Raw genomic sequence first — 12,761 nt, 5'->3', positions numbered from 1 at the left:
TGTATGTCAAGAAAAAGGAGATGCTCAGATTTTACAGTGCTTTATATTAGAATAAGAATTTTAAGCTTGTGTATTTGGAGGTATTATTTATTTGTGTGATAATACTTAAACAAAACTGAGCTGGAAAGAGTAAGCACTATTCTGTTCCTTCACCAGTTGCTGGCAAACAGCTAGAGTAAGCAATGGTAAAAAAGACAACTCTTAGGATGTCAAATAGTTTCTTCCAGTTCATGCAAGCATATTTTTTCTAAGCAGAGCTGGAGATCAGCTGCATTCTTCTGTTCAATGTACTCTCTGAAGCCATTTTAAGTTCTTAGTCATACAATATCTGCTAATGTTGCTTGTACTATTGTCTCAATGCATGCAAATGGAAGATTAAAATAACGTTATCAACTATTAATGATGCATAACTGTTAAATCTGTAATGTCAACTGCAAAGCTTCAAACAAGCTTTTCTTTCTACCAACAATAAAGTAATCTGGGCTTAGTTATTATTTTGCATTCAGTGGCTCATGTATTATGCTAAAAGCTACAACACATGGAAAAGACTACCACCTACACAGACAACCTAAAATGTAAAAATTTACACAGGCCACTTTGATTTGTGAATAGAAAAAAACAAACAGAATGCCACAAACGGAGCTTTCAGTTAGCTTTTTAAAAAGACAAAAGCTGCTAGGTATATAAGGGTATATAAATGTGATTTTCAAGTAAAACCACCTCAAGAAGAGGTAAGGTAGTGAAGTGTACTGATGGACTACAGTAAATAGAAACTCATGGAAAATGGCAAATCCAGTGGTAAACCAGGAACAGGAGCAAAATCTTCATACAAAATCCTGTATGTACTTTAGACATTATTAAAAAGCCCCCAGACTTTCTGAATGCCAGTGTACCATCCCATGCGATGCACTCAGAATGCTGCTCTTGAGAAACTCAACTGTCAATTTAGGATTTGTCAGTGGAAACCAAATCCAAGATTTGGCGGTTGGATCCTTACATTTCTTCCAAGAAAAACAGAGCAGATCAAGTCCAAGACGAGATGTAAACATATCAATACTCATCTTACAAACCCAATTTTCAGCCCTATGTGAATCAACAAATTTAACTGCAAAAAGCCACCATGGCAATCGCCTAATGCTAATGCAAGATGATGAAAATACTGTGGAGAGTTTTGTTTAAAAGCATGAAAGTGACAACTGCAAAAATATGCCAAGAATGGGTTCTCAAAGCTCATCTACAAATTAGATTAGGGAGACAATGAATAAATAATTTATAATGAGTAGTGACATTAGCTAAGATATAACATGCTACATGCGGCAAAGATACAATCCAGGGCAAGTCCACATCAGTGTCTCAGAACAGAAGCCAAAAATTACTCCTAGATTAAAATAAAAGGGATTATTTTACGCTGGGAACCTTTCCCTGGGGAAAAAAAAAAAAAATCTCTGTGGTTTTTTGGTCATTATTCATAGACTGTGAGATGGATCCACTAGAAAATTCCACAATGAAGTATAACTTGTCTGTGCCAAGTTAATCCTTCCTAGACAGAGTATATCCCCAGAAGTAACATCTAATAAACAGGATGCAATTTGACAGGCAATGAGTTCAGCCTACTTTCGACAACAGCCTGAACTTACACCTATCACTAGGCTGGGTAGAAAACAATGCTCAAGTGATAAATTTAGCAGAAAAGACTGCAGTCAGATGCAAGTCTACATTTAGCATTGTTAAGCTGCAGCATGACATTCATGATGGACGGGATGCTGCGAGCTAACATCCTATGTACAAGAAAACCAGACAGAGCTACAGGTTAGAATCTGATGGACAGGAGCAGTGAAATTCTGTTCTTGAAGGAAGCAGATCTGTGTTGGGTGATGGTCATCTCACCTGGTTTTAGACCTCCATAGTGTTTTTCTTTTGTATGTTACCATTTCAGAGGTGGCTGGAAGCAGAGATGTTTTTAAAAGGCTTAAACCAGTAAGTGAATGTATACAAAATGTAGTATTAATAAAGCATTCAAGACTTGTGCCTTATTTTGTATATAACCCATAGAACACAACCAATCCCACTCTGTGCCACACTTCTCTGCCCATCCTCTCCTCCCCCCTCCTCTACAGCTGGGACATGTGCTATGCTTCCCTCACCTCAGACACCAGCTTTTGCCTCTCCTCAGCCACATGCCAGCACAGAATGAATGAATGCACATAAGGTTTTGGGGAACCAGTGGCTCCAGGAGGGAGTTATACCAAGATAGGGTGTCCCATACCACAAAGGGAGCACAAAAAATGTTCCCAGGTTGCCTGGGGAAGTTGTGGATGCCTCCTCCCTGGAAGTGTTCAAGGCCAGGCTGGATGGCGCCTTGGGCAGCCTGATTTAGTGGGATGTCCCTGCCCATAGTAGGGGGGTTGGAACTGGATGCTCTTTAAGGTCCGTTCCAACCAATTCTATGATTCTATGATTCTCCCTATCTCCCACGTGGTAGAGAAATCAGAGAAAAAAGATCCTACATCTTCTCACTCTCTTGTTCCCCTAAAGTCACAGCATTCAAGAGCCTACCCCTTCCTCATAAATGACCCACTCATGCCTTTTCCAAGAAACTTAATAATATTGTGACTTAAGTACTTTAATACAGCTATTAAAAATGTTAAAAGATTCCACTGATATCAATCACTGCCCAAGGCCGATGACTTGCTACTGCAAAAAAAACACTGAGATCACATTCCACAAAGCATCCTCCCTTTGGGAAGGCTTAAGTTTCTTATAAATAGCACTAAGAGGCAGAAACAGATACAATTGTCAGATGAGAAATGTAATTACTGAAGAAACAGTCTAAGACTACCCTAAAACATTCCTCATATTCCTGAAAGGAAAGAGCTTAATATTTCCATGTTTTAATTTATACATTTATTGGATTTTGTAAACTGAGGCTAAAGAGAGTTTAAAAACTTGTAACAAAAGTGCTTCACTTGATGAAGAACCAGGGTTTTTTTTTCCAACCTTTTCCATATAAGTGACAGCAACAGTGATGTGAGAAGACAGATCCTTGTGCAGAGTCTGTATTCATTCTAATTGCAGACCATTCCATACAGATTTACTGTAAGTTATTCTAATAAAGTGATTAGAATCACTATTTCCATTCTATAGAGCTTAGATTCAGGGATACAGGTCCCTCTGCTTGAGAATTCAGACCCTGTACGTAACAGCAGCCTCTCTTCCTTCAAATAGCTGTTTTGAGCACAATGGTATTAACAGTGTAGCCATTTAGTAAGCCTTTTTCCCATATCTTCTTAAAATCAAAACACTTGTATATTATGATGGTCATCAATTACCCACTCTTTCTATTATTTTTATGGGAAAAAACATATAGATATTTTAAGAATCAGCTCAACATACAGGGTACTCCTTTCATACAGGTGCACTTAGTTGTGTTTGCTAGTTTCAGTTCCAACTGGGTATTTGCTGCACAAGTTGTGGAGAGATACCTGATCTGAAGACAAACATGACTTTTCAGATTTCTGCCAAGCTGTATTATATTCTTTATGCTTTACCTTGCCCTTTCTGTCCACCTCTGACAATACACAATTCCTGTTTCTATGCTGTGTCCCAGTGTATATTGTTACACAGTGCAATGCACAGACATCCACTCAATAAGGTTATTAAAACAGGAAGCCTCTCCCTATTAAAATATTTAAAATGCACCTATAAGAACAGTAGGTAGCTATCAAATGAGGTGGATATGACTCCCAAGAAGCTTGTCTTACTGCCTTGTTTTCTTAAAGCTAATAATAGCATCATCAAAAGGTCTAAGCATCTCATCATCAAAAACAAAATAAATAAAATTCCCAGCAGAAGCGAAGGAGCCAAATTTGCATCTGTACACACAAAGTGTATTTATCTATACAGCTTTTGCTGTCAATGTTTTTGCTTGCATTCTCTGCTTGAAGGGTATTTTTTTTGTAAGGAACATTTAGATTTAGGATTGAAGATTACTGTTCTATTCTTATAGTGAAATTAACTCCACTTCTTCAAAGAAAGCTTTTGAAGTGTTTCTTATATATGGTCGAAGCGTAGATTGACAGCACAATGATCCTCTTCACTATTCTTATGATCAGCAGCTGTTAACCTATTTTTATCAACAACTTCATTACTCCAAGAAATGCTTTTGCAAAATGTGAATGCTGCTGGTGAGATCATTCCACATGAACAGACTTCTCCTTATGAATTTTTACAAGCACATTCCAAAAAATCTCACTTTGAAAAGTAACCAACTGCCAAGCCTCCGACAAGGCAGCCTTCTTTCCACACACAGTCCAGGTAAGCACAACCCACTGGGGTCATGGATGGGCACCTCCCAGACACCTTGATGTCATCCCTCTGAGAGCCTAAGCACCGTCCCTAAGGCCTTTTGTGGGCTTTACAATATCATGGGATGACACTACTGGATACAGAGCCCGAGATAAATGCTCAGAACTGGTTTTCCCATGTCGGATGCAAACAATACCACAATGTGAAGGAGGAAAGGATGGAGTATCCTAAGCGGGAGACAGTATTTGGAGCTCTATTGTCCATTGTGTCTCTAGAAGCGTGACTAAGGATGACCCTGAGTCAGCCTTGCTACTCTGATTACCTGCATACTTTAGACCTGCTGCGCATCAGATACATCATTATATAGTAGGAACTGAGGGCACAGTGCCAAATTACCCCCCAAGAAATAATGAGGAATGACCAAAAAATACAGTGAAACTCTGTTCTTTCAGGTGTAAGAAGGGGGATGCTTTGGGCACTTTCAGACTTTTCAGCATTGGACGTCATGTCAGGGCATGGCAAATCCCATTCATTGACCTGTGCAGGGAATACAGCTTGGCCTGTGAGACTTCATCAGTGATTCCATCCTCTCTGTATGATGTGCCAAATGCTTTCATTTGTCTGATGCATCTCTGCTCTATGATGCCAGCAAAGAACTTCAGAATCAAGTAGGTACTCTATAGATAAATGAAAATAGAATAATACACATTTCTCACAGATGTATGCATATTTTATAAATCTGCTATGGATACTATGGATGTGAAGGGTAAGAAAGCAGAACATTAAATTCATCAAATTATGTCACAGATTATCATTCTGTGTGTTTTAGCTAGTCATTGTTTCTGTATAGAGCATCAAGAACAAACAGTACATGTATATGGACTTAATCCTCATGCAATGTACACGCTTACAATTTTTATTTTTTTTTTCTTACTCTAACATGTCTCCTGGGCCCTTCTTGCATATACCTACCAATAAAACCTGAAGAAGGAGGGTTGGGCTGTATCTTCTCTTTAGTGTTCTCCTGAATGATGTCCCAGAGCTGCCATATAAACTTTGGATGGAGAATGTAAAATGGCTGGTTTGGATTCTTCCTGCGATGCTGTACATAGGGAGTGAATAGATTGTAGTCTGGCTTCTTGTACCACTGCGAGGAAAAAAAGAATTTTTATAATCTTATGGTATCCAATGTATTTTGGACACCACCTGCAAAAAAAACGTGAACTAGTTTCATTCAAGTTTCTCAGAGCAAAAGCAAAGGTAGCAATGCAGCCTGCATTGGTGGACACTTCTAGAAAACCAGTCCTCACTCTGGGCTGTTCCGCTTCCTTTCTTCATACAGAGATTCCCAGTAAGCAATTCACTGCAGTAGTACATGCCAACCTCATCTCCCACTCACAGACTTGTGTTAAACAAGGAATCCAAAGAGCCTTGACAAAAGACCCAGGCAAGGGGATGAACTTCCCTATGAAAGTATCCTGTCTCTGCTGGTGGCAGCAGCAGCATGTGGAGCAGCCTGACATCAGCCTGCATAAAGACCAGCAGCCTCTGGCATCTGTTGCTAAGGGAGTTCAGCAGGTGAAGGTTTACTTTCTACTTTGCAGCCTGCTCAGCTCCTCTTGCCAAGAACCATCAGATCAACTGGTCCACTGGAGCTGCAGCACTACCTAAAGCAGAGGCGCCCCCAGTGACAACCAATGGATGTCTGCTGCTCTCAGTGAGGGGGCAGACAGTGATGCACAGATAGCCGGGGGGGGGAATGGACATAGGAAAAAGGCTGGTGGGGAGAAGGCCTGAGAAATGGGGAAGGCACCAAAAGATATTTTGTCTGGGAAGGCATAGGGGGAGGAGGGAAAAAATGTATACAATTCTTCACCTTTCCTGATAAAACATCGTTTTGGAATCTAGCAACATTTCCTCCTTGGCAAACATACAGAAAACTCACTGTTATGTGGATTTAGCAATATTTTATCAAAAAAAATCCCTATCATCCGTCTACCTTAGCATCTCAGAGCAGTCAATTCCAGTGTAAGTGCTAGCTACTAAAAAGCTTTTGAACAATAGACCAATTCCATGCAGACGTAAAGACTATGGGGTTCGGTGTGAGGAGAATAATATCTGCAGCGCCAAATACATTAATTTTCTCCAGTGCTTTCAGACTCATTGAGAAGAGAGGTTCAAGCAGACATCTTACCACATTCAGATTTGCAGAATAGGGGGCAGGATCCCAGGCTACTAAGATAACATCTTTGTACAAAGAGCTGTCGACAAAGTGATGGTTTGGATTGGTGAGAATCTGCAAACACAGATACAAAGAATTGCACGGTGTTAAAAACAAGTGGGATCCAGAAAAATGGCAAAATCCTTTTCTGAAATGAACAGTCCTCATCGCACTGCTGTTTGTTCTGCTTTAATTCTGGTTGATTCTAAGCATTTTGTTTTCTTAAAAAAAAAATACAAAAAGGAGCTTAGCCATAAACAGCACTCATGACAGTTTGAAGTAGCATTATGCTGAATTACTCTCCATCTGTGATGGATATGATGGGACCACTTGAGATGCTGCATAATTGTATATCAACATTATTGTGTATTCTGGAACTTGAAAACAAAAGCTACCTCAGACTACTCACAGGATCCTCTTCTTGCACACAGAGAAGGATTCTTCTAAGGGCTACAGACCTCAACTACAATGTCTTCTTTTCTGCCCCACCTCCCCCATCCTCACCCTTTTGGTTGTTTTCTCATTTCAACAGCAGAACAGTCTCATTTAAAGTAACTCCAAAAAGACAGATTAGACATGACTGTAATAGCTGGTACACAATTCTAGGAACAGGCATGTGATACAGCTATTTTGTAAGTAATTGTCATATTGCTCTGATCTACTGCTCTCACATAACTTTGTCTGCATCTCCTGGTATTCTGCCTGATCCTCCCACCCCACTGGAAGTTTTCTGTTCGCTCCTGCTGGGCTTATGCCTTCTTGGACCCTCTAAGCCCACACAGATCTCTCTAATCTCCAGTGCATCCAATCTCAGGCAGGACTGAGCTAAATGATCTCAGAACTGGTTGAAACAGCATGCATTTGGCTCCAGCTGTTAAACTAATCAACATTCCAGACAAATAAATTCATACTAATTTTCATTTCCCTTTAGGATCCAATGAGCCATATTTGATTATGCGTATTTTTCTTCAGAAAAATAATATTGTTGCCATAGCAATATTCTTCCTACCATAAACTTTGAGCTTAATGACTTTCCATCAGCCTTCTACAACAAGAACAGAATTAGCCTTGCTGCCATCAGCATCCCCAACTCAATTTCTCAGAGCAGTTTTGCCTGAGAACATAAACTCCTATTTTGAAAGTACAGAGTAAACAGATCAAAAGGGCAAGCCTTTAAAAGCTTGGTTCCACAGTTATCACACAAAGGAGCTCTTACTTGCCTTTCAGTAAGCAAGAGTCCTTTGGAGGTGTTGTCCACACAAACTTCACTCTCAGTGAGCCTGCATTCATATGTATGAGATGAGTTTCTTCTGGAATAACAATATCTGTTGTGGCTGCACCAGTTTCCTTCACATTTTTGGGGCTTTTACGGCAGAGAACATGAGGGAAGAAGAGGGCCACAGCAGCCTTTAAATCAATTTAATGCAGGAATTTCCAACAGAGAGGAGAGAAGCAGGATCAGTAAACCTGTATGTATAACCCATCTTCAGTATTGGCAAGGAAAGCAACTTTTATTTCTCTCCCAGGGCAGGTAAGGTCAGTTTCTCTGTAAAAGGCCAGAGCATCACAGGTGGCTCCTGACCTCTTTGAAGAAGCAGAAAAGTAGTGAGAATATCAGCTCTTGTGAGGAAGCTGTGTGAGCTGAACTGGCCAGAATTTTAGCTATGTCCTGTATTTTATTGAAAGGCCTTATGGAGAGTATGCAACATGCAGTGCAGCACTAAGGACCATGGGACACTCCATTACCACCTTGGTGTAAGTGTGCTAAAGCAGCTCTGGAAACCAGGAGGAACCCAGCCTGCTTTGAACAGCTAATTTACCTGCTTAGACTCTCTGAATTCACTGGGGAACGATCAAAACTCAAATCACTCTCTTGAGGCATGTCTCTCCTCCTACAGGGAACCTAGGGAGACTAGTCAACTAAATAGTTTCTAAACCCTTCTCCTTGCCCAGTGCAGGTCAGCAACCACAGCATTTGGACTAACAGTAAAACAAAAAAAAATTAAAAAAAAAAAAAGTAAAATAAATGACATTAAGATCAAAGTCCTCTGATACCTTGATTTCAGCATTAAGAGTAAGATATTTCTGCTTTCTTCTCATGAGCAAAAGAAACAAAGCGTATTTGACCCACATCACTTCAAAGATTTAATCTGTTTTACAGCCTTGCAAGCAGCTACAAAATAAGTGTGATGGGAATGACAGTGAACAGTCCTCTCTGCAGAAGCAAAGAACAAGATCTTATACACACAGAGGCTACATTCATCAAGAATGGACTTTACATGGGAAGTCAGTCAAAGAGGAGAAAGAAAAAATTAAGTGCTAAGGACATGAATTTTCACATTATTCAGCAAGAATCAGTATGTATAAAGCATGCTACATGGCCAAGCATAGTACTGGTGTTGACTAATTAAACTCACCGTTTCAATATGCCATAAAATTCCTCCAGTTTTGCTTTTTGGTTGAATTTCATAAAGATGAAAGAGGCGCGGTTTGCCCAAGACTAGAGTTCAGTTTTTTTCATAATTGAAAAACTGCCCTTAACCATAAGGTGTCGCTATAGCTCAATGCACAATTATTTGTTCACACATATGCAGAAAATCCCATTTTTTGTTTCCATTCAGACGAACAAACTCACTTTATGTGTAGTACCTACTTTACATTAAAGTTTTTTATTAGTTCATTCCAAATTTTTCAAGAATGATGTCTTGTCTAAAGTTGTGTTTTATGACAACTCAGTTCCCACTCCTTTTGCCTTCCAGCGAAGAAATAATTGAGGATTTGGAGAATACAAGAAAAGAACTTTGGAATCCCTACAGCCTGGGCTTTGTGAACATCCCAGAGGCAATGTGGTGAAGGTCTTCTGTACTGACAGCTCTGTCATCCTTCAGAGCCTTTACAGAGGCAGGACACATGAGAAATTTTACAAACCAGTTCTTTGAAACAAGGATATCAAGTAACTACTGTAATCACTCTACACTGACAGCAGTGTTAACATCCCTGTAAGTGAGAATTGTTACCTTCTCTGCATCATGACCTCTAAATAACTAGCTGTTTCCCAAATTACCTCACATTTTCTCAGAATTTATTAATTTAATGTCATTGTACAGAAGCAACATTGACTTGAATTTACAAAAGGAAGATCTTACCTGAGAGTTAATGATCCTCATGGTTGTTTTATTACCAACATCTTTTTCATAGCCACGTGTTGGAGCAGAATTAAATCTTAGAACAGCATCGTGGGAATCTAGGAGCATAAATGAGGGGTTTGGGTTTTTTTTTCTTAGTAATACAGAACAGTAAAATAAAACAAATCATCTAAACTAACATAAACTCATACATTTCACCTAATCTTTCCATTCTAAGATGATAAACATTCTATTCTACTATGTGCAAACAAAAACCTTCTTACATCTGACATATGTTATTAACATTATTAAAATCCACTGGAAAAAGTTTACAATAATCTTTTAATTTAGCTTGCAATACTTAAATATTTCTAATAATTGGATGAACTTAGTGTGGGAAGATTATTAGTACATCCAGTTCACACAATTGCTTGCTATTTCCATTGCAAAATTTGCAAAGAACTGCCCCATGCGAAAGCATGTTAATTGCAAGAATATCATCCAATTGCAGATATGAATGAGTGACAACAGTTAACTGTAAGCTTGTACTTCACAGTATTTTATAATACCTGAAAAATCTCAAACTAACCCAAACCTATTAATCCTCCCATATACTTATTCTCGAGGTCAGTACAAGTCCTAATGTAGGGAAGTCGGCCCACAAACCTGCTCACAAGCAGAAACCGAGAAACCCTTGGTTAGCAAATTTCTAACAGAGCTGAACTGTCAAAGTTTCCCCATGAGCTGTTGACCTCAGTGTCACGCAGAATAGAAAACAGCTATAGGTCAAGTGTGGGTCAAGGGTAGACACTATGTGCAAGCTTCTGCCGGATAAAACATAATCACTTTCCCTGTGCTTCTTTTAAGGGCATCTCAAAGCCCAGAAGGTGTGACAGACAGTAAAATATCTATACTTGCTGTCCAGAAACATGCTGCCCCTGTCAACAGTCCCCTATTTGGTCTACTTTTATCTTTTCTGTTGATGGAAGCAGAGAACATGATTCAGGCCCAAATGGATACGTAATGCCTTAACCTAAAGGGTAATTTATACACCTGTTTATCTCTAGTCACTTAAAATGTGGTTGTGTGCAGCTCAAAAATGGAGAAGGCAGAAGTTTCCAAGACAAACAACATGCTCCAATGGAGGTCAGCTCCAATGGCTGACCAACAATGGCTCCAATGACTCTACCAAACTTTGATCTTCTGTCCTTTCACTTCTATACTCCACACTTCTTGAACTCCAGACAAGAAAACATTGTGTGACATGAAAGTAGTAGTCCAGTCTCAGCCATTCACTTTAACATCTTGTGTCTGAAGAGAACTTTTTGCCAAATGTCCACTGAGTCAAACTCCTCAGCAGCTAAGGAGTGGAGGCTTTTCTCTGTGTCCCCATGCAGGGACCACCCTAGCCTCCACACCTAGCTTTCATCTGCCTAAACACAAGCATCTTGACAGGGTAGGAGCTAGAGGACATGAATTCAATTGAAGCTGCAGGGACTCTACATTTTTGGAGAAGGAAAAGAAAAACAAATGTCCTCCATATTTGAAACCTCTTTATGAATTTAAGATGTAAATCTGGGCCAACATTTGACAACATTTGACAATATGTTGACTGAGAATTGGCAATCAAGTTGAGAATTGTATGGTTCACAACTTAATTGGCAGACACAGTGGTGCCTTTCCATTACCCATGCCGGTTCTTCATATCAAGAGTAAAACCCTTTCTTCACCATAAAATATATAATCAGGACACAGTGTAACACTGATTAATAGATGTTTTAAAGTTAACTGATTTTAATCTTATTATTTGGAGATAACAGTTTTAGAGATATAAAAAGTTTGGATTTTTATCACAGAACTCTTTTACTTTCTGATGATGCTGAAATAATTGGGTCTCCCATTAAACAGCATGATCACAATGCGAGTGTTAGCTGTATTTGCACAGTATTTCCATAACTAGTTTCATTCAAAAACAATTGGGAAGGGGGCAGGGAGAGTAAAAGGCAGAAGACAAATTAACATTTCTGCCTGTGTTCTAATAGGAACACAGAAGAGGGAGCTAAAAGCCTATAAAGAAGAAAGGTCCTTTTACCACTGCTTTCTTAAGCCTTTTTTTTTCCTTCAGGAGACTAAATAGTAAAAGCCTTTTGCCTGCAGCACTTCATGTACCAAGGCTGTACAGAGCATGGCCCAAAACCAGAACTCATGCGTGGGGTGTTTTCCTCCACTGTATAATGATGCTGACTTTGCTGTGCCGCTGTGGACATAGAGGTGCTCAGCCTGGGTGCCAGGTTAACTCCACAGAGCTGCATCACCAGCTGCCCAGGATGCCTCCAAACTGACAGCTGGAAGCTTCAACCAAGAGCTGGCAGCCCTGATAGTTCTAGAAGAGGACAGTCCTCTCCTACAGCTGTGCATGCACAGGGGAAAAGGGCATCTTGTACAGTCTGAGCTTTCTCCTCCTGGTCAGACTCTTCTCACTTTTTCAAGAACCAGAGGAGAGGTAGAAAGGCATGGCCAAGAGCTCAGCTGTTAACACATACTATCTGGGCTCTGCAGAGGAAGCATAATTTCTTCCCCATTGAAATAACACAAACAGATGCTGAAGCCTCTATTTTCCATTTAAAGTGGGAAACACTAGCACCGTATCTCCAGTATATCAGCACTTCCCAGGACCTCTTCTGTCCACTAGGATTCACAGGTTTGCACTACACCCTTCTGGGATGGCTGTAAGCAGTCAGTTTGCTCCCCACAGTTTTGGGCCAAATTCTGTGGTCACTCACAAGTACCTGCCCATGGCCTGGCAGACACTTAGAAAAAAATATTCTGTGACTCCTGCTGCCCCACACACTTTCCTTTACAACAGGTAGGCCGAGATCTGAAACTGCAGTGTAGACCTTACCAAACAGCATCTCATCCCTTCAGGCAGCATCAGATGACAATTTCCCAAATAAATCAAAATCTCTTCCTCAGAGAATGGTATGAGCTTTCTGTGCCCACAGTGTTACTGAAAGAATGGGTACACAGAGGAGCACATGAGCCCCAGGTACCACGTCAAGCACCAAAGTACACATCTGGGCTGTACCTGAGCATGCAAATATCTCACAGCG

The 12,761-nt window shown here is 40.1% G+C and overlaps 1 protein-coding gene across 8 annotated transcripts in view; it reads right to left on the bottom strand.

The window, feature by feature from the left end:
- Positions 1–12,761, bottom strand: part of ST6GAL2 (ST6 beta-galactoside alpha-2,6-sialyltransferase 2) — a 176,616-nt gene that overhangs the window by 11,599 nt on the left and 152,256 nt on the right. For 7 of the 8 annotated variants that reach the window (XM_054085038.1, XM_054084994.1, XM_054085024.1 and 4 more), the window contains 3 exons: positions 9,673–9,770; positions 6,500–6,601; positions 5,278–5,452 (listed from right to left, as the gene is read on the bottom strand). In XM_054085038.1, coding sequence (XP_053941013.1) covers positions 5,278–5,452; positions 6,500–6,601; positions 9,673–9,770 — 375 coding nt within the window. Of the gene's footprint in view, positions 1–2,868; positions 4,983–5,277; positions 5,453–6,499; positions 6,602–9,672; positions 9,771–12,761 lie in introns of those variants that run through there. The other variant, XM_054085049.1, reaches the window with a different exon arrangement.

The sequence above is a fragment of the Cuculus canorus genome, chromosome 1, assembly GCF_017976375.1.
Source record: "Cuculus canorus isolate bCucCan1 chromosome 1, bCucCan1.pri, whole genome shotgun sequence".
Taxonomy (NCBI): domain Eukaryota; kingdom Metazoa; phylum Chordata; class Aves; order Cuculiformes; family Cuculidae; genus Cuculus; species Cuculus canorus.
This window is presented reverse-complemented; position numbering and strand designations above follow the sequence as displayed.